Source organism: Tympanuchus pallidicinctus, unplaced genomic scaffold (assembly GCF_026119805.1).
Source record: "Tympanuchus pallidicinctus isolate F22 unplaced genomic scaffold, pur_lepc_1.0 scaffold23, whole genome shotgun sequence".
Lineage (NCBI taxonomy): Eukaryota > Metazoa > Chordata > Aves > Galliformes > Phasianidae > Tympanuchus > Tympanuchus pallidicinctus.
Genome location: NW_026294740.1, coordinates 9,839,370 through 9,864,414, shown reverse-complemented (window position 1 = coordinate 9,864,414; position 25,045 = coordinate 9,839,370). Strand labels below are relative to the sequence as shown.

At 45.0% G+C, this 25,045-nt stretch overlaps 1 protein-coding gene across 5 annotated transcripts in view; it reads right to left on the bottom strand.

Moving 5' to 3' along the window:
* The window catches only part of SPAG9 (sperm associated antigen 9), a 58,349-nt gene extending 36,642 nt beyond the window's left edge, over nt 1-21,707 (bottom strand). For 2 of the 5 annotated variants that reach the window (XM_052688343.1, XM_052688347.1), the window contains exons 1-4: nt 21,341-21,707; nt 16,067-16,187; nt 6,838-6,908; nt 5,486-5,518 (exon numbers count right to left, since the gene is read on the bottom strand). In XM_052688343.1, coding sequence (XP_052544303.1) covers nt 5,486-5,518; nt 6,838-6,908; nt 16,067-16,187; nt 21,341-21,646 — 531 coding nt within the window. In that variant the 5' untranslated portion in view covers nt 21,647-21,707. The remainder of the gene's footprint in view (nt 1-5,485; nt 5,519-6,837; nt 6,909-16,066; nt 16,188-21,340) is intronic. The other 3 variants (XM_052688345.1, XM_052688344.1, XM_052688346.1) reach the window with 3 other exon arrangements.
* Between the last annotated feature and the right edge of the window lie 3,338 nt (nt 21,708-25,045).

The following is a 25,045-nucleotide window of genomic DNA, read 5'->3' as shown; positions in this document are numbered from 1 at the left end:
TGGAGCTGCTCAGCACTCAGTTGGTCTGGGATGCACGTGCAAAGCAGTCACAGGTACGGCCAGCCTCCAAATGAAAGCTGGGGAAGTATGAAGAGAGCCCTGACACCGTGCATTTCCAGCATTTCTACGCGGACGTTGAACAGGGCACTGAGAACTGAAAAACCACACAAGAGTTCAGCAGATATTTTTCTCTGAAACATATTCAAGACACAGGTTTCATCTAAAAAAAAAAAATATATATATATATATATATATCTATTGAATGAAATTAAGAAACCGGTTTTACAGAATACCCTATTTTACAGAATACCCTGAGTTAGAAGGACCTGCAAGGATCGTGGAGTCCAGCTTAGGTGGTGACATACTTTCAGACCAGTGTTATTAAACAGATCTGCACAACCAACATTACATAACCTTTGCTTCTGAGGGGTATTTACGAACATTGGGACTGAAACCTCCATTTACATGATACTTGCAAGTCAGGGCTGCCCAAGGCCAGTAAGACTGGAGCTCAGCGCTGTTATCCTGGATGTCAGCTTCCCCCCAAACACCAGCTGCCAGCACGGGCTGCATGCAAATATATACTCTTCATCTTAAAATATTCTTGTATTGCAAACTAGTTTAAAATACCCTGACTGGTGGATAGTCTACAAATCAACATATTACATGCTAAGGTTCAAACAGATCTTTTGTGCCCCACATTCAACTGAAGTAATAATTCAGAACAGAAAAAAAATTATCTTGCTATTTTTAGAGAAACATTATATAATATACTTTAACTGCCGTCAAAAGCTTACAAAGTTCATCCTCCAACAAAATGATACGAATGCAGTGGTTTACTACGACCATTTCATTAGTTCTCTGAATTATTTCTAAAAGCTCGTTCACATGCAGAAGCATTCAAAGGAAATGAAATGAGAACTCCACCTTCAGCTACCCATGCTTATTGTTTTAGCTGTTCCCATCATGCAGCCAGAGCTGGCCGTTCCAATGCTTCCCATGCACAGCACTACGTGGCAACAAATTTATAATTCAAAGGATTTTAGAAATACAATGGGTTACTTTTCCCCTCTGGGATAACCTTGAAATTCAAATAAGACCCTTCTGCATCCCATCCATTCATCCCCATCATCACAGAGGGAATTACTGATCAGAGGTCAACCTACATGTAAGTAACCAGCAACTTTCCAGGGAAACATAGCATGCAAAGAAACAGTTGGGTCATTAAAATATACAGCAAAGTATACGACCTAACCTACTTTCTACCATTGCCTCACTCTGTTCTTCTTTTGTTTACTGAAACATCTCATCACATTTATTACCCGCATACAGAGGCTAGAGGGCAGGTCAACTTAAAGGACTTAGTAGTTGAGCACTGCTCTGCGGGTGAAAACAGTGCTGATGGCAAAAGCAGCAAATCCTTAGATTGCATACTTCAGCACAAAGCCTGTAAGCTGGAAAGACACAAAAGTAAGATGAGAAAGGCAAAGGTGTGCATCTCATGCACATACAGCACAGCCGTTCCTCTGCAGACCCAGACTACAGTGCATGCAGCATCCCAAAAACCAGGACAGCGGCACCACTGTGTGAAGCCCACACACTGCCTCCATGCAGGCTCACAAACACAGAGGCTGACAACAGCAGGATGAGGTCCCCAAGGACTGAAGCTCCTCATCCTCCTTTCCTGCCCACAGGGAGCAGCAATAGACACAGCATGTGGGCTTGTGAAAATCAGTTCAGTCAGCAACTTGACATAATTAATTCAGCGTTGCAATTAACTGAGAAGTCAGCACCCCAAGTGCTCCTTTACAACACAATTTTGAAGACTCCCTCCAAAACTACTGGGGATGGAACCAGATGACATCCAGCAGCCCTTCCAACGTAAATTACTCACATCTCAGAACATCCTCAAAGTGCACCATCCTCATCTAACAAATTAATATGCTTGAATTCTGAGAGCTCAAAATCTGATCATGGATTTTGCTGTTTTAAAACTACACATCCATCTAAAGATTGATTATTACTGACAACTGACTAACTGAGCATGGACTGTTCTCACACGCCACAGAAAAGAGCAGATAATAAACGCAGGAGCCCAGCTACTGTCTTCCTTCACAGAAGTTGGAGTCAAATCATTTCATCATTCTTAACCTTTTGCTACTGACCATTCATTTTGCTGCCTACAAAAGGACAGAAACATTTCGAATGACTGATTACTCCAGAGATGCCATAACAAACACTGACCACTCCACCATTTTTGTGATTACATACATTGCTCAGTTACCAATACCTGAGAGGATTAAAGATAACTCAGAACTTGGAAAATTTACCTTACATAGCTAACGGCATTTCAGAATTCACATCAGCACATCCCAGGGCACAACACAAACTGACTATAATGAGCTTTCAACATATTACAACATAAACAGCAAAGCCACTTCCCTTGAGCATAAAGCAATAGCCATGTGTTACCTTTCCATGTAAAAAAAAAAAAAAATAGTTGGTTTTGTCTCCTCATAAATGTGACAAAACCTAGAACTGTAAGGCACTGCTTCTTCTACCTCATGTACTTCAGCAAGTGCTCAGAGAAGGGCAACAAGCATCCTGGCACTGGTTCCTATCTCCACCCTTACAAACATGTTCACCCAATACAGACACACAAGTACATATGAAGACAGTCCCAGGATGGTAACTGGGACTTTTTTCTTTAACCAGGTTGTGGACATCCTTGCACCTTTCTTTCTCTTTCCTTCACTCCTTTCTGTGTCAGTGCCCCAGCTCCCCTAGGACAGCTGCAGCAGCTCTTTTGCTGTCAGCTCCGGCTTTGCACAACAGCATCACTGCTCACCTGGCAGAGCCAGCCAGGTTCGACACAAGCAGCTCCTGCCTTTGGGAATGTGTCACCGTATATATAGATCTTCGTGTGTCCCACATAATCTAGATCTAATAAGGTAATTAATATTTTTAGAATCTCTGTGATTCAGTACAGAAATCCGAAATATGTTTCCATGCAACTCTCTTACACCTGTGTTTCTGATGAGCTTGTCACCCCAGCACCACTGCCACTGATGAACCTGACGCATCTTAACCCATGTAAAAGATGATGTCACTGAAGGGCACAAAACATGTAAAGATCCTCAACTCAGGCTCAACTCAGGCTTTACCCATCAAACTACTAACGCTTAGCATAAGGCTGTAGAAAAGTTTGTGGAACAGCAAGTCTAACCTAAGGGTGCTAAGACTGGCACCATGCCTAGCCACAGCTGTAAATAGAGATCTTCACTTAAGCCTTCTCCTCCAGTTTCCCAGCAGTGGACAGGTTCAGGACACATGCTTATCCAGACAAGCCCGACAGAGTGCATGTCCAGTGCCAGAGACAGGCTCACTGTTCTGTCACATTGTATCAGTGCAAAACAGCCAGCAACTTGCATGGCCCAATTATGCTTCATTAAACTAAGCCCTTATTCTGTGTGTCAGGAAAAGAGATATCGAACCATCTTAGTTAGCCTTGCACATCCAAAGGTTGTTTTTGTTGTTTTGTAAGTGCTTGCTTGAACAGGAAAGGCCTTTACTGTGAGCATCTGGGCAGAGAAGTGCTACAGGTGTTACTCAACTGTCAAAACGTTGAAGCACTGTTTGGCCTCAGTTTTCCAACCGAGTAGTAAACAGAGTTTTTAGCCAAGCCTTTAAAACAAAAAAAAGAAAAAGAAAAAAAAAAAAGCTCTCTATCAACTGTACAGAAAAAAAATACTGTCATCCTACACTGGGCTTGCTGCAAGTCACTGCAGCTCTTTGCAATGAAGGTAAACAAATGCCACCAAGAGTATGCAGGAAACAGGTCCCCTTTAACAGGTAATACAAGGAACCAATTTTACGTGAAATAGAACAGCATTTGAGATAAGCTACAATTAAGAAACAGAATTCTCTTCTGAAGTCTACACAACAAGGATTCAAAGATTTTTGGATTAGACCACTGCCAACCCTTTAACCTTCTCACTTGGTGTCACTGTGGCTGTATGACCATTTCCTGCATCTGGTACTTTATAGCTATAGAAAGAGGGAAACAATAGTTTGCAAAGTTATAATTCCAGAAGTTAAAATACAGCTCAGCACACTGCTTTACTGCTCATCTGTTCTGGGTACCCAAGCAGAGCAAGATCAGAGCAAGACCTGCACATCACTGTCACAGCAGGGATGTGAGAACACGTTCAAGCTGCGTTTATACATCCGCTCTGTCTGAAGATGTCATCCTCCCAGCCACCTACTGCAAGTGCCCAGCTACGCAATCTGCCCCCCAGTCTGCCACTCAACTGCTCAGGTAACCATATGCTAATCCATTTATCATCAAGCCAGTTAGCTCAAGCACAGACTGACTTGCAGGGGAGGAAGCTTACGGAATACGTTGCACTCACACTCATCTTTCACTGTACATAAAAGAGATGAAAGGTCTAATTAGACAAAAGGATCAAGGCTAAATCCTGTCTCCTGAACTTCAGCAAGTCAGGGCAGTGCTGCTGTCTCCGCAGCTGCAGGCAGCTCCTCACAGAGCAGGCTGGCAGCCCGGAGCCACTATGCAGAGCACCATGCCCAGCAGGCTGAGCTGGATGGAGCACTCCACGCACTGTACCAGAGATTCAGGACTCCGCATCACGCTGCAGGTGTAACTTCCCATGGTCTGGCCAGTTTAAGGAAGTGTTGCTCCATTCTGATAATGTACTCATAGGAGTAGCCCAGCCACAGCTGAAAGAAGACAAGGTCACAGGGCCTCAAGAAAGGCAGAGGGAGAAGAAGCCATCCAAGCCTGAAATGCTGAACTGTATTTCTGGGAGGGGAGATGAAGGGAAGCAAGCAGCAAAAGCAGGGGGAATGGAGAACAACTGCTAGAAGTTAAGATTGCAGAAATTACGGTCATGTTGCATTTTCAGTGTGACATCTGTCAGAGCAATCATTGCCAACATCTTAGAGTTAAAAAAAACCCAATGAATTCTCTGTTCATTATTTGGTTAATCATTATTTCAATAAGCACCAGAGATTGATCACTTGCAAAGACCATGGTGATGCTAATTGAGAAGGAAAGAAATATTCCTTCCTAGGAAAAGGCCCACATAAAAAGAGGTTTCGGAAACACTTACTGTAACAGAAGCATTTAACCCAATACACTTCATAACTTTGGGCTTAAAGTAGGCAGAGTACTGGCCAAAATATATGGCATTTAAAAAAAAAGTTGATTTCCTACATAGACATTTGAGTATGTTGGGAGAAAGGGAAGCAGGAAATTTCAGAAGGGAAGAGGGGAGAACAGGATTATTACAGACACTCCACAAGTGAGAAATACATGCCAGAAACCAGCATTAAAACTCTGATACAGCTTATTTCCTTCCTAAGGGAGGACATAGTCACCTCGGTGATAATAAAGCCCAACAAAGACTTTCCCTACACCAAAGAAAGCAGAAGAATAAAAGCACTTAATAAATTGGAATCAAACCAGTAGAGGCCGCTGTCCATTTTGGAGCAAAACCTATGTAAAAAGATATTTGGAATGTTTCATTAGATTGCATTGAATTAATGGTGCCCAATATACTTAGTTAATTCGACACTGCAAAAGCAGATTCAACAAAAACAGTGCCATTTCCAGCACTCATAGGTTCTAACCACACCACACCAAGCCCTTGCAGGCACAGCACTTCAAGTGCTTCCAGCTCAAGAGGAGGCAGAACTTAAGCAAGTGAGCAGCATGAAGCTCTGTCACTTCTTGTTTCAGTTAGATTTCTGGTTTTCAACAGATGCTGCACTCCGGAGTAACTATTCAGTACCAAACTCGATCCTGACTACAGTAAGATTTCAACAAACAGAAATTAAGAAAACACGAAGAGCAGAAGCTCGGTGCAATACTCAGAACTCTTAACAGCTGCAGTTCCAAACCACTTCCAGCTGTTGTCTCTGTTGCAGGACGTTCATCTTAGAACTGCCATGTATTAAGGGCAACCAAAACCAACATTCACACTTGCTTCTTTCTCTACATCTTTTGAACCAGGAATATCAATACTGCTCTCCCCTCTGCCAGCAGGGATCTCAACCCAGCTATGTGAGCTCTCAGGGAAGAAAGCAAGCAATCAGAATAAGGGAAGAATAGGAACTGTGCTCAGTGATGAACTATTCAAACTAATCAGAATTATTAACAAAACTTAGGGATCTCCTTACTGAAATAAATACACTAGCTAGGCAGCAAGCCTCCCTGCATGGGAAAAGACAAAGCATTTCAGTCCCTTTTTGCTCCAGACCTGACTTCAGTAGTGCTGCTATTGTTTTATTTAACTTCACAGACGAAGTCAGACTTGCACTGCCATCACTGTAGCAGCTATCACTAAGCACAATATGGACTTCTGATCACAACTCTCAGTAGGACTGCTTTTGAGCTTGCTTGCTTCTTGAACAGCACAAGACCAATACTTCAGGAAAACTGCTGATAGAGAGCCAGGATTGTACTTTTGTTTCTATTTCTTTGGAGATTACTAATGCACTCTGATGAGTAATCATATTTAACACATGAAAAAGCAAATTTTTGTTTGTTTTCAAATTCTGAATACCTAAGAAAGCTGCAAAACTGACAAATGTATAAGCAAACTACCATGGAAAAACATGCACACAGATGTGAATGAGATGAAAAGTACATGTTGAACAACATCAGTTTACAATGAACATTAACAATACAAACATCCAAGCATTAACGAGTCAACAAAAACATCCAACAGTTTTCCCAGTTGTTCAGAACAAGAACGTTCATCTATGGGAAAGCCCATAAAGGTACTCTGAATTCATCTCCATGTAATGACCTACCTCTGTATGTCTTGAATGAAGAGCATTGTATTCTTTCTTGAGTTCTGCCTCCCTCTCCTCAAGTCTGCTAACTAGAAGATAAAATTGAAAGAGGAATTAAAACTAGATTCGTGAAACTGAAAAGAAAAGTTTTGATTTGTTCAGGATTAGTCAACTAGACCAGACACAAGAATATTCTTAGTAATGAATAGGAAAGAGCAGAATAAAAAAGTAAGGCAGTTTTTCTATTCTCAACCTCTTGTCGCTGGAACTTCCTGAAAATAGCATCCCAATCTTACAAATTGCAGTCCTTGAAATCCAAAGCACTAATTATTTTCCCCAGCTGATCTCCAGCCCAACAAAAACATTTTCACATTCAATAACAGCTCACTGCTTGCATCACTCCAGATTTTTCCCACACGTGAACAAGGAAGACCTAAAGAAAAGCAGAAGCTGCATCACTTAGCTGCACTCAATATAGGATGAGAACTGTGAGCTCTGGTTAAGGCTTTACAATGGTTTCCTAAAGCAAATTTCTCTACAGCAAATTTATCTAACAAAGTATTTTTAATAGCTTCAAGTCAATTCACTCCTATTTCCCTGAGTATTAAGGTAACCAATTCACTGAAAAAAATATCTGAATACTTCTGTAAGCATTGCAAGAAATGAAAGTACATCTAGCAGATTTAAGTAACATCTCAGGAAATACATTAGTATTAAAGGAGATGAACTAGAAATAACAGATCTTTTTTGCTGCTAGTTCTACACGTGCATTCCAACATTCTCTTTGGGTATACCATGGCATGATACTTCTGTGATACAAGCAGGTGTTTCAAGTTCTGTAACTGAGGCTCCCTTTCCATATTCCATTTGTTTAAATACCCTGGGAAACTCAGAATTTATAGTTACTCACCCCCAGAAACACATTGCCAAGCACATTATCTGAAGACAAATGCCAGCACTTTCTTTGCTATTTGCACATTTTGCTATTGCTGACTGGGTATTCTGAAAATCAGTTCTCATTCCTTTTTGCTCCAACTATCTGTGTTCTGCCTCGATATTTTATTGCATGTAGGTTCCAATCAAAAAAAAAATCTTTGCCTGAGTTAAATACTGGAACAGAAGGACACAGTTGTCTCTTCGCTCCAGTCTGTATAATAAACACCCTGAGCTCCTAATCTAACCTTGCTTTTATAAGAACATTACATTCCTTCACACAACCTTTTGCACTCCACCTATAAATACCTCACCAAAAGTATTAAATCAAGCTTCATTTATACTAATGGAAGATTGAATGCTTTCCTTTCTGACCATTATCAGGATGAATAAGAGCTCTCTGGGTTAAGCAGCAGTCAAAAACACAACAGTTTTTACATCTGCCTATGTATTTTTGCTGCACAATACATATGCAAATCTGCATTTTTGGGAGGCAACGAAGGACACAAACATTACGTCTAAAAAATGGATTTAGTTCATTATTTTTAGGCAACAGATCTCGTAAGTTTCCTCATACAGGAGCACATTAGATGGAAATCTACAGTAAGCGCCCATGGAAAGAAGTGTCAGAACCTGTAATTACAAAGCATGACATGACAAAACAAATTTTACTCAGGATCTTAGACTGATGGGCATAGTAGTCAGAAAAACATTTTACAAGAGATGCCCATCAGACAGCCTGGTTTATTCCAAGCAAGAACTCATTCACAGCTGCAAGGCAGAGCCCAGCAGCTCCAGCACTCCTCATTTCTCTATCCACACTCTCCTGGCCTTGCATCCAAGTTCTCTCCCTCACAGACCATGGATCCGGCAACCTTTCAGCTGTGCAAGACCTGCTTTAGGACAGGTAAGCAGCCTGGAAACACAAAGCACGTCACTGATTGTCTTTGTCTTTTGTGCAGCCTTCCCAGAAATGGTGTCCAGGAGCCATGGAGCAGCATGGCAGCCCTGCAGCACCCACTGCCTGCCCCATGCCAAGCCCACACCGGGCCTCAGCTCAATGTAGCCTCACCAGCAGCTAAAGGATGCTGGTGATGCACTCCGACCCAGCACCACACACCAGCATCTGGACAGCTGACTCCAGATTACTTTTTATCAGGAGGGTTCTGGGAGGATTACCTTACACAATGTATTTCACAACAATTAATTAAAGCACCACACTACACACTGCAAATACCCTTCCTTTCCTCTGTGAAATCCACAAAAGCACTGCCCGCTGCTATCCATGTAACAAGCACTTGCACAGTGGCTGTGGTTCCATAACAAAGCATGATGTTTTCTCCTTTTATCACCCAATTTTAAATGTTTCCTGAAATCAAGTCATAGAGTTGCTGTTATTATGCACGGAAGTTCCAAGCCACAAAGGCTCCTGGAGGGATGCACCCATGTTACAGCCCTACAGCTGGGAGCTTCACTCACAAGCATGAGTAAACTAAGCTTACATACCCTCCGATCCACATCAAAAGACCTCAAAAGAAGCCTTTCCAATGCCAACAGGTAACCTGTCCTGGCCAGACCATGCCTCTGCATCAAGGAGATGATCCTGACCACACGAATCCACTCGAACTCACTCCCAGCTGAATAGTGGGGAAGAGATCGCATATTCCCTCCAGATCACTGCGCACACAGTACCTGAATCTAGCAAAGAACAGCACAGAAAGCTTTTGAAGACTGCTGTGAGGTTCTGGCCCCAGAAGCTAACAAACCCATTGAGTCACTACTAAACATGCATTCCCATCAGCAGGAACAGGAAGTTAACTGCAACAAAACAGAAGACAAAAAGCCTCCCACTAGCACACAGAAGCACATTTAAACTGAACTGCTGAATTGTTGTCAGCTCTGTTTCACTTTGCCACTGCATAAAGGAGTGGATGACCCAGGGTACCCTCTGGTGTCCAACCTCCAGTATGAAAGCATCCCATAGGAACACTACCACAGACTCATGCTCCAAGTCCAACTGCAAACTTCTCCAGCCCTATGAATACCCTAACACATTCAATGACTTCAAGCACCAATCCGAACACAAATCCTCTCAAATCAAACCAAGCAAGCCTAAAAAAGGAGTTTATGTATTCCAATAAATTACAGAAGCCTCTGGAGTGCCTACATCTTGACAGCACTACAGAGACCTGTGTGACTAGCTGCCCACCCTGCCTTTTCAGGAATCAGGGCTTACCTCCCAAGTCTGCTGGCTTTACCAAGTTTGGCACACCCTCCATCTGTATGTTGTCCTCTGCCTCAAACTGCTGATAAGCCTGAGGGGGAGAAAGAAAAACAGGCCTGCTAGAACACTAAATCAAGCCCGTGGGATGCTTTGGGATGGAACTAAGCTCCTGCTACACGAGGCAGGACAAGGGCCCAGCTCACTAATGAATCCTTCCTGGCATATGACCACCCGAAGGCTCTCCTTGGACAGCATTCATCCAACTCTGCTCTTAAAAGCTGGTCCCACTGCAAATGTACAAATCAAGTATAACCAATCCTAAAAGCCAGTAGGACTTCATGATCCAGTAAGCTGCTAAAGAACAGACACGACATCCACTGACTGAAACAGGGACTGAAGCTATCAAACAAGTATTTAGCTTGAAAGTGATAAGACCTGGAAACACAACAGAATGATTACAGTAAACTTTGCCATCCAAATCACTAGCACACTACTCCCTTAATTTAAAAACACACATATGCAGTTACTAATGTCAGCTGGTTTCAGCCTACTCTCACACTACTGCTCAGGCACATTAGCAGATTTACTTTGAAGCAGGTCAATTGCTGCTCTATTTTCCTACTCCATTTCATTTTAGCCTCCACTGCAGTAGCACGAGTCTTTGTGGGCTCCAGAGCTAACCGTACGCTCTGCTCCATCTAGTGGACTGCCGATTCCCACACCACAAACCCCAGGTAATGTCTCAATCTAAGGAAGCTAATAGATGCCCTCAAAGATTAAACAGTGGAAAATGACTTGGTAAAAAGGAGCCATAAGTACAGCTGCAATGAAACTATTGCTGCTCTTCACCTTTTTCACAGAACTGGCAGAGGCTAAATGCAGTACTGAGGGTACAGATGAAAATTCTACGCTCATTCAGATGAAAACAGAATACCAACCTTGGCAGAAGACTCCTGGCAGTAACTGCCCTGCATTTTCTCCTGAAGCAGTAAAAGCAACAGTTCTGAGGAAAACCAATCTGTGTGGTTACATCAGCTGCCAAATGTTGGTCTCATGTCCCAAATGAGACCTGCAGCAAGCAATATCAATTGCTATCTTGTGTCACCTGATGTGGGAAATAGAACCAGCCCAACAGCTGGGTCACAATGTTTGCAGCTCTAAAGTCAGACATTCTGTGTTTGCTGGATTTTGTTTTGTTTTAATGCATAGTTTTCCCCCCAGTAAAAGCTATCTTGAACTCTGTAATGAAACTTGTGCTTGATAACCCTGCAAGGCACAGAACCATATCTGTGCTCCAGCTGTTCTGTCAAATGCAGTACGCTACCTTGGTTGTACTTCAGCGCTGGGCAGACCCAGACCAGCAACCAATGCTTTCATCCTCAGAGCCCACTGCCTCCATTGGGAAGCTTTTCAGCTATCCAGACACAGAGAGTTGTTTCAGTTTCTCTTGTAACTAACCCAACAGTCCCTTTAAATAAGTTAGCCTGAAAAGGATTTTTCCAGAAAGCAGATTCCAAAGCTGTTCCACTCTTGTATCACAAGATACACTGCAGTCATCTTTAACGTGAAAAAGATGTGACATTCCTAAAAAGCCATCTCAGCTAGACAAGCAAGCTGCAGGTTATTACTGCAAGGTTTTGATATCTGTGTGTCTGACTTGCCAGATTCAAGGTTGAAATCTGAAACATTTTAGCAGTAGTTAGGAGCAGAGCTAGCAGCATCATTACAGCTAAAGTTAATATGAATCCATTCTGCATGTATCTGTAGCTCTTGTAAAAGATGCTTAGGAGACTGGTGTCAGCCTCAGACACCCACCTAACATGTGAGGGAAGAGAAGGGGAAGAATTTAAGTGTTAAACCTCTGATTTAAAGAAACAAACAACAGCACATCGTTGCGCTGCACTTCCCTGTAGAACTCAGAGGTGCCCTCTGCTGTCACAGGAATTCATGTCTGATCAAGTTATAAAACAAACAAAAGACATTTCAGCTAACAGTAAATTTTTCCTAAAGACTGACAACAAAAGCTTCTGAAAACTGCATGCACTGACTCTGTCTCTAAACATCTGTAGGACCTTCATGCTATTTAACTTGCTCTGTAGCTCCCATAGGACCCTGGGAGGGCTGGCACCAACCTTCCCTGCTCAGGTAACACCAACCCAAGGACAGAGGCACAGCGGAAACTTACAGAGAAAATCAGCAGTGCAAATTGAGACGATGGGCTGCCGGGCCACAGAGCCACACAACAGCAGCACGTTTCTGCAACCAAACCCTTACACCTGTGCGCTCCTTTCAGCAGGAGTAGCTTACCAGCATATCCAGAATGCAACTCCTCCCTCACACCTTCCCCCTGCCGCCCCCCCGGCACAAACTGACACCACAGGCACTGAACACAAACACAAGTGCTTTATCCCATGCATGGGCACTAACGCAACGGGCATCTGCCCCTGCCACTCAGGCTTTCATTCCCTCCTGCAGCTCCCAGGGCACTGCTGGCCCAGGCTGCCACCTCTTCCGCTCTCCTATTCCTCCTCCAGAGCAGCAGTGTGGCAGCTCACTGATTTAGGCTGTGGCTGACAGCAAACAGATACATTTGTAACATATGGAGGAAAAAGGTCGGCATCCAGGCAGGTCTTGAACATCTCCAGAGGAGACTCCACCACCTCCCTGGGCAGCCTGTTCCAGTGAAACATCATTTTCAGCTGCAAAACAATGTAAATACTGTTTTCATGCTTTTCACTGCTGTTCATTTAATTTGTGAGGTAATTCAGTTGCTGTGAGGTGTAACACATAAATTCTTAAGTAGGAGAGAATATTATCTACTCTGCTCAAGGCTTGGATATCATTTAGCACACGGAGTTACCTTCAAAGATGCACTCCCACCTCTTACCCATTTTCCATTCTACATTATTAAGCATCTCCTGGAAAACAGCAGAAATACCAATAATGGCTACTGTAACATTTCACTAACTCCAACTTCAGTGTTAAGCAGTAGCAAGAGTTTAAACTACTTATTTTGTGCCAAAACAAATCATTACTCACTCTTACAGTTACTCTTCATCAGAAGGCATCAAAAAGGTCACCCAGCATCTGAACTCCTGTATTTGTGCACAGTACTTTAACAGCAAGAATTATAATTTCCAGCCCAAAGGCAGCAGACAGCTATCCAGTCCATCTCCATGACATAATACACCCAGAAGTGTTTAAATTCCACCTAGGCTCATGCTTTGGCAAAACCACACAACAGTGTTTCACAGAGCTGTCTGTAAGGCTCAAGAATGCTTTAATTCTGAGACTGGAAAGTAGATTAATAACTGCATTCTCACATCCCATTTTCATCTACTATCTACTGCATTCCACCGACACTAATTACAGGTAATGCATTAAGTGATATCCAATAAACTGATGTTGCTATCTCAGACTCTGTACTCTGATAAAACCTGGCTTGGCCTTCCTGTATCTGCTTACTGATCCCTGTGCCAGGCATCCCCAATTCCGTTACCAGCGCTAACTCTACCACTGCTCAGAATGGTAGCAGTCAGCAATACCACAGGCCCGTTTAAATGCACAGATAGTGGTATAGGAAGCTGAAGAGAAAAAGAAACATAGCTGGAAGACTCAAAATCACAACCACTGAATTAAAATATTGGCATCTTTGGTATCGTAGGATTTGTCTATAAAATAGGAGAGAAGAGAATACAGTAAAGTTAGACTAGTTCAGGAATATACACAGCAGTATGGCTCTCATACCCTGGAAATGTAGATCACCAGAAACAGTTCAGTTGCATAATAGTCATGAGGTGCTCACAGCCATGTTCGTGCCTCTTTGATCTCACGGCATCGGCAACATTTCAAGGATCTGTAGGGCTTTCATGTTGTCTTAAACAACATTACCAACCCAAATCATAAGCAAAACCCAATGTTCCACACAGCTCTATCATTTCTCGAAATGCCACCAAGACAAAAGGTTTTTCTCCATCACAAAGATTTCTGAATGGCTTAAACTGAACCTAACTCCAGAACTTCATACCACTGTGGTAACTGTTTCAACAGCAGTATTTCTCACAAAAAAAAATAGTTCTAGCCACAATTCAGTGGTTCCACCAGAACAAATGAGTTTGTCATGCAAACAGTTTTATTAACAATACGTACACGATGTAATTAAAGGCCTAAAGTTGTACATACAGACACACTCAGTGCTGAAGGCAAAAAGCGCTTCATGTCAACAGATTCACAGCGGTTCACGATGGAGTATATTGATGTGCATAACACCAAGTGCAATTTCTGCAACAAAACCCCAAGCCTGCTGCCACATATTAGCAGGAACCCAAAAGCCTCTTCCTGTGCAATCTGTTCTCTTTTATTGTAGTGACCAAAGTGACAGTAGATGTTATATGACACAATCTCAATGCCATTATCCTGCTGTCAGAGCACAGGCTCCCCCCACTAACAAGTTGCCTGGGCTGTGGACATAGAGAGCAGGCATTCTGGACATACTGCCCTTTGTTACCAAAATAGACCACCCTACTTTGCTTCTAGCATTTGTTTTTGGCTGCTGCTTTCAACCATACATATTCCCATTCACAACAACCCTCGTATTTCTGATACTGCAGTATACTATACAACAACCAGTTTTTATCTTGACCTGATCTATGAACTACTGGAAATTAATAATCCTGGTTCCATCAGAAGAATTGTCTGTACAGAACCTGAGAACATGAAACTGAACAGACCTGTAAAAGTAACTGCTGCTAAGTTTTGCCAACAGCATTCAAAGTCACCAACAGATCATGGAGTCTGCTAACAAAAGTCACAGCACAGGAAGACAAGAAGTTCCCATTGTTCTGACAGGTCAAACTCTGGAAAGATTCAGCTGTGCATGCCATCTACTTTCATAACAACACTAGTGCACCAGTACTCCTACCTGGCTGCAGACCCACTCACAACCATGAGAACTAGACTTCACAGAATAATTAAGCTGACAAAAGAAAGCTCTGTCTTGTTGCACAAAAGTGAGTAAGGAGGAACAAAAGAGAAACAACCATTGAAGGAAGGGGTATTCTGACAGCTGGCAGCTTGCTTCTAGAAGCAGATCTTATCCTGACCTGTCCAGGCTTGATACAAGCTGTCACCGCATTTGTATGCAGCCCAGCAATAAAAGCTGGGTATTAACAGACATTCCAGTCTTAGGTCAATAGAAGTTAGCTTTCAATCACCTGTCATCAGCTGGACAAATTGATCACTTGAATTAATATGAACGTTATCTCTATACTCTGCTGAATGAAATTTAATGAAAACAAAAACCATAACCTTCATTGAACCCTTAACAGACTCACAGGAAAATAACGAATAGCAGCACAGGTCTTTCTAGGGGCAGGGGAAATGAAACAAGGGGATTTTTAAGGCATTTTAATGTATTACTTTTCTACTGTTCATAAAACTAGAAGTAGACAAACTCATGATCAATCAACCACTGGCTCAGCCTGCAGCCCAGCTGGAAGCTTAAGCTGCACTACATTCGCTTCCTACCTCGCTACTTCAGGCTAACAAACCATTGCTACAGTTTCTCCAAAGTTTCTTCAAGTTTTGTAATTCCACAGAACATCTCATAGTAGAAGCACTCAACTGTTTTTCTGTAAAAGCTAAATGCCTCCTAATAATTCAAAAATCATACAAATGCCGATTAGAACAAGAAGCATTAATCAACCCAGCAGCACTTCTACAGTTAAAGGCCACATTTATTTTTAGGACAGACAGTGGTTTAATAAAACAAGTTTGCTTGTGAGAAAGTTTATTCCGTAGTTATTTGCCATAAAATAAATTCTGAACATCTCCTGAGGAAGATGTTAAGCAAGAACATGGCATGATTTAAATGGAAAGCAAAAGAACAGACACCAGAAGAATCGGGTTAACAATAACATAGCCTGCATCTAATTGTTTTGCCTTAATCTTAAGGAAAACAAACTTGCACAGGAGTTACCTGTGAAAACAGAGAAATCAGCACAGATACTTAGCATATGATTACCCTTGTACAAAATAAATTTTAAATACAATAATATCACATTAAATGAAGTGCAATCTGGTTGTACTCACTTTGATCAGCATAGTTTTTTGCTTTTAGTTCAAGCTGTCGAGTCTGTGATTCTAATGCTTCCACTCTGGTCTGCAAGTCCTTTTTCTCTTGTTCTTGAGAATCCTCAAACTCAATGAATTTCTAGACAGAAGAATACACTGAAATTAGATCCAATTAAATAAAAAAAAATTAGAAGCCTAACCAAAGCTACTAGATCATACAGAAGCAACACATACAGCCATTCCCAGATTTGTTTTAAAGTAGAAAGCCCTGCACTTCAAGCAGCACACAGAAGAACATACAGAGGGCTTTACTGCAAAGAATGGTAATAAGCAGGTTTCCAAAACAACAGATCTACAGCCCACACTTAACCATGAAGGACACCAATTATGCTCCACTCTGGCATCCACTGCTCAAGCATCCCGCCTAGCTTGCTTTGCATCACTGCTACCAAGGATCAGCTCTCAGAGACACCTACCTGGGACCAAGAGGAGTGAATGGGTTCATTCCATCCCACCTCCACACACTGCCTGCCAACCCTGCACACAAACACAGCCCTCAGCATCCTTTCATTTGAATGAGCACTGGCCAAGCACACCTTCACCGGGAAGCCACAACAGCCCCCGCTGCAGCAGGCAGCAGCTAACACAGCTGCTTATGGATGCACTCCAGCAGTGCCCGTCACATCCTCTGCTTCTTTGGTTTACCAAGGCATCACTCACAAAGTCCCGGAGTTCCCAACAGTTACAGTTCCATCAGCTACAGGGTAACAGCTTACTGTGGCAGTGGGAATTGGTTTAATCAGGTACCATTCCTTGTTGGGACCATGAAAAAGCAACATGTGCAAGCAGAGTTACGTGAACCCCTTACAAACCAGCTTTTCAAACAGTACATGTACATGTTATTTGAAGGTAATATTTCCAAAGCTTTAACCAACACAGAGATCACAGCTTTTCACTCTATGAAAGAGCTCAGCTTAGTGGGGTCATCAGAAGGGAGGAAACATTATTAAAAAATATCTCAAAAGTAGAAATGCATCAACATCTATGTAGTGGAACAAGAGTTCCTTTCAGGCAAGCTCTGCACAGCTATCATAGGACCACAAATGGCATTCATATGACTGTGCCTGAAGCAAAAGCAACTGAGCAGCAGCTGACACTAGCCCAGGTACAGCTGCTCTGGGTTCTGCAACTTAAAAATGAGTTCTTCCCTGCTCCAAAAAGACAGACGTGAAAAAGTCTTTGTATGTCACATCCTCCAAGATGTTTAGGATCATCTGTTTGACAGCATATGAACAAAAATCTCAAACTCACAACCTGTTCAATCTCTCCTTTGTAGATGACACAATGGCTTTGCCCCTTCCACATTGAAAATTCAAGTCATGTGCAGCTTATTCATTCTTAGCAGACTCCCTTTTATAAAGGGACTTCAAAGTTTGACACAAATTTGGCACCAGGGCTTAATGCCAACACGGACTGCTAAATTAAACATGGGAAACATGAAGGAAGAACTGTAACATGAAACTGTAACATCTTTGTCTAGCTCGTTCTCTGATGATAAGTCAGATGTGTCCCATAACTTGGGGAAGGCTGGTGACAATTATACTTTTGACTAAACAGCCGTTCAAAGCCTTCAGAATCACCGCTGCTACTGAAACTCTTCGTTTTACCCTCGTGTTCTTCAATTGCACGCATTAAGAGTGGTTTTGTTTTAAATGATTTGGGTAATTTTTCCATGGATTTTGCCTTCTTTTTGTTGAAGTTAGATTCTAAGTTACAAATCCCCAAAGAATTTTCCGAGGAGAGCTGGGTCACTTTCCCCCCCTCGCTCTGCTGTGCGCTATTCCAGACCAAAGCTCCAAACCGAGTTGTCTGTGCTGCCGCAGCTCCCCGTGGCCCAGCACACAGAGCGCCTGCCCTGACAGCCTGTGTGAGAGCCAAGGGAAGAGCAGGCCGGCAGGCGACCGCTGCAGCCAAGGACGTGGGCAATTTGCTTGGAGCACTGCTCACTTTTGGCACTGTTTAAAGAAGATGCAGCAGCGCATGTAGGAAGATGCTGGCTGCTCACTGGATGTTACTGGATATTCTCTCATTTCAACCCAAGCTATTGGTTACACAAAATACTGAAGCAGGCAAAACCTGGCATTTCCGATTCCAAGTGACTTCCTCTCTAGCCCACAAAGTCATAGCTTACAACTCCCAAGAGAAGTGAGTTTTCTGGCTTTTTTTTCCTGCAAAGAACAAGCTGAAGGACAGCAAGATGTCTTTAAGCACTCATTCCAGTGACAGAAGACACTGAGCAAGCAAAGGGCTCAGCCTGCCCTTAGAAGACCACCTTGTTCAAGGCTCTTGGTCTGTGATGAGTAATGCCTGTCTGCATCCTAATTTTGACATATAATGAGGTATAAGCATGGGATCCAAAGCACACCTCCTTCTGCTTGTGCCTTCTGCTGAAATGCAAACCTCAGATACCTTCATAAGCTATGTTTAGTAACTCCCTTTTACTCCTCCCTGTTTTCTCCAGGCAGCGTCAACTATGTCACTTCAGACAGACATTTGTCTGACCTGCTCTTAAAGGCCTCTGGTACAAAGCAATATGATATACAAGTCTTTATATAGATTTATCACTATATTAAGCGTACCGCAATAATTATTGCAATGAACATGAATCACAGAACAATGTAGCATATACAACTTGAACAACCACCCAAGCAAACAATCATTTGGTGACTGGGTAATATATAGTCACCAGAATTAGGCATTTCTTCCTACATTTGTCTCTATTGCCTCCTCCCTTACACGCTGGCATGCTTCCCTGACACGTGATCCAGGTGCAGCACTCAGCATATCTGATTCAAGGGTGCCTCCCACTTGGCTGCCTTCATCACCCTGTGACAAACACTTGAGTAACTTCCACTGTGACGATGCTCCCAGCCAAAGGCAGCTGTGTTCACGTACACACGTAAGGTCAGCTACAGAACCAGCTCAGCTAGACACAGTGCAGATAAAAATACACAGAAGATGAAAACAACCGAGGATGAAGTTGATGCTGTTGTAGTAAACTGCCCGTGTTTCCAGGTCCAAGTGAAACTCCTGCTAGACACGCACAACCACAGCAGTAACAAGTTCTTCCTGCAGAAGAAAGACGTAAGATCACACAACACCAGATCTCTTATCCTCTCCCACTTCTTTGTTGCAGGGCTCACTGCCTCATTACTAGGTAGGAAGGTTAAGCTGTGCGCTGCTGTGAGCGGAACAACCCAATAGGAAGTTCCTCTATTTCTCCAGCTCTACCACAAAGTGCACCATGTTAAAAGCCAGGCAAATTACAGCAATTAGAAAGATCACAATCAGTGTCAAAGGGAACTGAAAAGATCTGGTACTTCTGAATTCTTCCTTATTTTAAAGTCGCTGTAACAGAAGTCCACAGACAACAATTTTGAGAACGTTTCTTAAACACTCAGTTCAGGAACTAAGCAGCAGATTAGGACATCAGTACACAGATGTTTCCAGTCAAACAGCAAACCATTAACATTCATCTAGGCACTGCTGCAAATAAGAACTCCTACAACGTCAAGCAGAAAATAAAAGGCGGCTCCTGAGTTTCACAGAATAGAAAGTCCCTCAGGACGGCCCAGCAGAGACATGGGATATCCAACTGCATGGCTCCCAAGTGTCTTTTCGCTACCAGATTACACCAGGAACCTTCACGATGAACAGAAACAAGAACACATAGCCAATAACCTGCTGTGTCCAAGAAAATAGTGCTATATTCACATTCCTTCCTTTTCTTTCAGAGACACCACACGTTGCGCCAGTGTCACAACAATCAAGTCTGACAGCACATCTCCCAAGAGCATGCAAGGCTTTATACAACACTGTCATGTATACACAGCATAAGCGACCCCAAGAAGATGACCTTTGAGCTACAGCAGAAAATGTGGTCTTTGATCCAGCTGCACTTTAGAAAGCATCAGTGAGCTGTCCTGGGAGAAGTAGTTTTTCAGACAGCATAACGCTGGTCCCTTTAAGTTCATTTATCATGACACAAAGAAACAGTGATCACAGCGAGTGTCTGAGGAGCCACAATAACAATTAATAAATTCTATTTCACCATAATATTGTGGTTTCTGTTTTGCTGCCCAAGGCCTGATTGTTCCAATCTGGCGAGTGCTGCCTGCATTTCAAGCTTGATTGATTTTTCCTGTGAATTAGTTCAGAAAACATACATCATTCCCTTCTTCTTACCCTCTTAAGAACAATGTTTTAAAAGAAGCCTTTTCTATTGCCTGTATCAGAATGAGGGATTTGCAGCAACAACCTCCAGACCGAAGTCCACAAAGCAGTTAAAGCTGCTGCAGGACAGGGACAAGGAATGCTTTATCAGTCCAGGATGCTGGGAACACCTGACACCACATTTACAGGTCAACACTTTTCACTCACATCCATAACATACACATATTCGTACAGCACAAACGACACTTCGCAAATTCAGTTGCCTTCATCTTCAGTCAGTTATTATTTTGATTTTTGGAAAATTTAGAAGGGAAACAACCCCAGAGACAAACGCGGGACACAAAGTCTGGAAATAGACTCGTAAGATGGTTTGTTCTATTACAGGTAATGCTGTCAATCCAATTTCCTACAATGAGGGACAATGGGCTGAGAGGAGCCATCCTGCACAGCTGCCTTCTGTTGTATTGCTTTATGCTCCAGGAGGAAAAAAAACAAAACAAAAAACCACACGTCAATGGTAAGGGTATACTTAGGTATTTTTACCCTTTTTCTGTGGCAACATCTGAAGCCAGAGCTCAATATCGAGTGCTCTGCACCACCTGTTGCTGGCCGCGGCTTTGATGCGCCAACTTCGACGAGCCACAGTCAGGACAGCAGCTTCTCCCACGCGTTTTGCAGCGCATCGCTCCGCTCCGGGAAAGCGCCCTGAGCCGAGCCGAGCCGACGGGCCGCCCCGACACGGCTGGGACACACGGCTGGGACGCGCGGGCGGGCAGCGCAGCCAACGCCCGTCCGCCAGCCCACAATGCGGCGCCGCTCCGCCGGGCCCGGCGCTCGGAACGGCGCCGCAAGGCCGCGGGTACCGGCGGGGACGGCTGCGCGGAGCCCTCCATAGCGCCACACGGCCCCGACCGCGGCGGCCTCGCCCCGGCTCGCCCCGCGGCTCCAGCCCCGCAGCCGGCAGTAGCGGCAATAGCGGGGCGCAGGAGGGGCGTCGAGTGCCGCCGCCCCGCCGAGGAAGCGCGGAGCCGCCGCCCGCGGCCCCCCCGGCCCACGCACCTCCTCGGCCTGTTTGCGCAGCGCCTTCTCCCGCTCGTACTGCGTGAGGAGCTGCTCGTTGTCGTCCCGCAGCAGCTCCAGCTCCACGCTGGTCTCCTGGCTGTGGGCGCACACCGAGTCCAGGTTCTCCAGCACGGCCACCACCAGCGGCATCAGCTCAGCCACCACCTCCTCGTCGTAGCGCCCGATGAGCCGCTCGAATTCGCGGTAGATGGAGCCCGCCAGCCCCGACACCCGCTCCGACATCATGGCGGGGCCGGGGCCGCCAGGGTCCTCCTGGTACACCACGCCGTCCGCCAGCTCCATGGCGAGCGCCCGGCCTCAGGCGGCGGCGGCGCGCGGCGGGGCCTCGGCTGCGGCCGGGCGGAGGGAGGGACGGAGACGGGCGGGGGGCGGAGAACGGCGGCGGCGGCGCGCGGCACTGACCTCACCGCCGCGCCGGGCCGGGCGGGGCCGCTCGTCACGTGGCGGGGGCGGGGCCCGGCGGTGAGGTCACGCGGGCGGGGCTGGGCGGGAAGCGGGGAGCGGCTGAGGGTGATCGCGTGGGCGGGGCTGGGAGAGAAGGCGGCCGGGGGCGGGGCTGGGCGCAGTGCGGGTTGGCGCTGGTTGTGAGGGGGCTGCGTTGCGGCCATGAGTGTTCGGGCGTCGCGTAGCGCAGCGCGGGGCGTAAACGCATCGAGTGATTCACCTAGGGATGACTGACGTGGCTAAAACTAGTTTTCAGGGCTTAGCGGCACTGAAACGACGCTGAGTTCGCTGTTTTCGAATCCCTGATAGGAAAAAAAAAAAAAAATAAGGCCTTGTATTCTGATAAATTAATATCGGAAATCCAAACTGTTAGCAGGAACCTTCAATGGAAAGCAAGGTCGCGCTTGCTGATAGAGATGGATTTCGTGGGATTTGGGGTGGTGAGTTCCGTGCTTTCTCAAGGGAATGCTGCCAGCTATTTCTGGCATTCGTTGTAAACTGGAAAGCATCTACAGCGACGTGACAGCGTTAGAGATCTCCGTGTTCACAATACAATCCACCGCTGCGGAAACGGCTGCTTTCCCTCCGGAAAATATCTTGCGTGTCACGGAGGGCGCCGGACGTGCGGCGGTGAGGAGCGCCGCGCCGCGCTGTGGTGGCCGCAGTGATTCCCGCTGCCATTCAGCAGCTGCCGGCCGGCACAGCGCAGCTCCGCACCGCACGGAGCGCACAGGGCGCTGCATGCAGGGGATGGGCGCGGATTTCTGTCCCTGTGTTGGATTCGCGTGTGATTCGCGATGGACTCGCAATGTCTGTGCTCAGACATCACTGATACTTCACATGGAAGTGAAACTGGTATTGAACGTGCCGCAGCCGGGGCAGCTGAGAAAAGACGCGATGTATGCTGCCCTGCTCACATCTGTTCACGGGGAAATTTTCATTTACATTTTTGGAAATTGCCTCTTTGATGTCGTTTCACATTTCTCTTTAGCAGTCGTGCACTGAGAGAACGGCAGCTCCTCCCTGCTGGCTGGCAGGCCAGCTGCTATGGACAGCAGCCCTCTGATACTGCCTGCCCAGGGGAGCTGGCTGAGAAAACCTCTCTCCTTCCACATCACACATGGTTTCACGTTTACCCCAGTTGTTGGTATTGAGGAAGACGCTGAGAATTTGGAATGGGTATTATTGCCTTATGTTTGCTGTTTTTTCCTTCCTTAAAGTGATCCTGAATAAGCCTTGCAGGAGGAACGCAGGCAGTTGAGAGGTAGCCCCTTCGGCTCTACCTGTTGGAAGATCAATCCAATAGTGGGGATCTTCCAACCTAGACCTCACTGCACTGTTCAGCATTGCTTCTGCATGATGTGGACAGCTATGAACACCCACAGATGACTGTGAGGGTAACAGTACCAATGGAATTGCTGCAAAGACTCTTCTGTCTGTATAGTTTTAGCAGCATTGCCATCATACTCTGCTAATTACACAAATACATTTTCTCCTTTTGGCAGAGAGCAAAAGTGGGTCAAGGTGTCTGCTGACAGCCTTTAAGGGAAGGGGTCTCTAAGGATATACTATTTTTATCCTCTTTCTATTAGCAAAGTTGATAGATGTGGTTTTATTTTCAAGTAGCTGGAGTGAGTCCATCCCAGAGCAGGCAGGCTGCTACCACTGCAGTCAGACGAGGAGCACAGGGAGAAGGGGCTGTTTGTGCTCCTGTTTTATTTCTGGTCACCTGGAAGTTTTCTACTGCAGATAAACGAAGTATTTAAAAATACAAACTTTTAAAAATACGAAGCAAAACTACCTGGGGCAAAATGCAGGTGGCATAAGGATCTTGTTGGCAGTCGTACTATTTCTGATCATGTTTTATCATGCACACAATGTGTGAGATCGGAAAATTGGGGATGTATTACAAATAGAGCAAGACTTGGAATTGTATCCTAGTTGCTTGCCAGCAAGTTAAGAAACATGGAAGGCCCCATCAGTTTAGTTAACTAATGGAGCATATGAAACAGCACGGACGTGTTGCTCTTGTTACCTGAAAGCAGTGACAGCATGAGTAGAATGCAGTTCACACTCGTGGAGAAAGAGCTCCTTGAAAAAGAAATTTGGTTTTGGATAATAAAATTATATTCCACATCTCTAGAAATAAGTTTCTTTGAAAGTAAATTGATTTTGATTTACCAGGGAAGACAAATCAGTTTGGGACGAGAAGAACTTAGCTGGGACTTTATCCAGAGGAAGAAATTAATTCTATAGTCCTTTTTTGTCTTAAAGCACCACGGGGTTCAAGCGAGAATCGAGTGAAGGATTATGGCTGAAATAATCAGACAATAGCAGTAAGCTCAGTGGAGGGCAATCAATGGAGGCTGGCAGTGGGGAGCAACAGGGCACAGCACAAAATGTAAGGTGGGGGAGAACTCCCAGATTTGGGGTGGTATGGAAGCAGGATTTCAGCCGAGATCTTCACAGAGCTGTGCACAGAACAAGGCTGGGAGCTGCGTGCAGATCCTCCTGAAGGTTGGAGCCGTTCACAGGCTGTTTCCTCCGGCTTATTTAAAAGCCCTGGTTTTAGGTGAGTGAACAGCTGGGGCTCAGTGATGGTTATTTCACTCATTCATTCAAACTCTGTTGACTGAACACTTGGAAGTCTTTCTCTCACCTCTCTGCTTGGCTGGGCTGCCTGGGGCAGGGCAGTGGTACACGAATAACAGTTCTGTGGTGTTTTATGCACTACATAATGAACAACGTGTGCTGCTCACCACGGACTAGCTCAGAAGTGCCGAAGACGACCCCTATTTAATGAGGGTATGAGGCTTGGCAGGGGCCACACGCAGCGCTGGGCTGAAGCTGCCGCCTGCATTGCCCACCCCATGGCAGCCCTCTGCATCTATCGCCCGGCAGCTGGGCTGTAAGCGGCTGCCTGCTGCTGCCTTTGCCTGTATTTGCCAGTTCGTGGGGATCTTTTCTGTTTCTAAATACTGCTCTGCCTTTGAGAGGACTACAGCGTTAGGAGCTGTAACAGCAGTGTGAAATGTCTAAAAAAAAAAGGTCTATATATCAACAGAACGTAAGCGGAAAAACCGTTCGCTTTCAGGCAGGCCCGCGGAGCACAGCCCGAGCATCCGCGCCGCTCCACGCGCTGCTTTCAGCCGCGGGGGCAGCGGGCTGCCGGCAGACCCGACGCGCCGAGCGCCCCCTGCTGGCGGGAGGCCGCGCCGTCGCCATGGCAACCGTGCG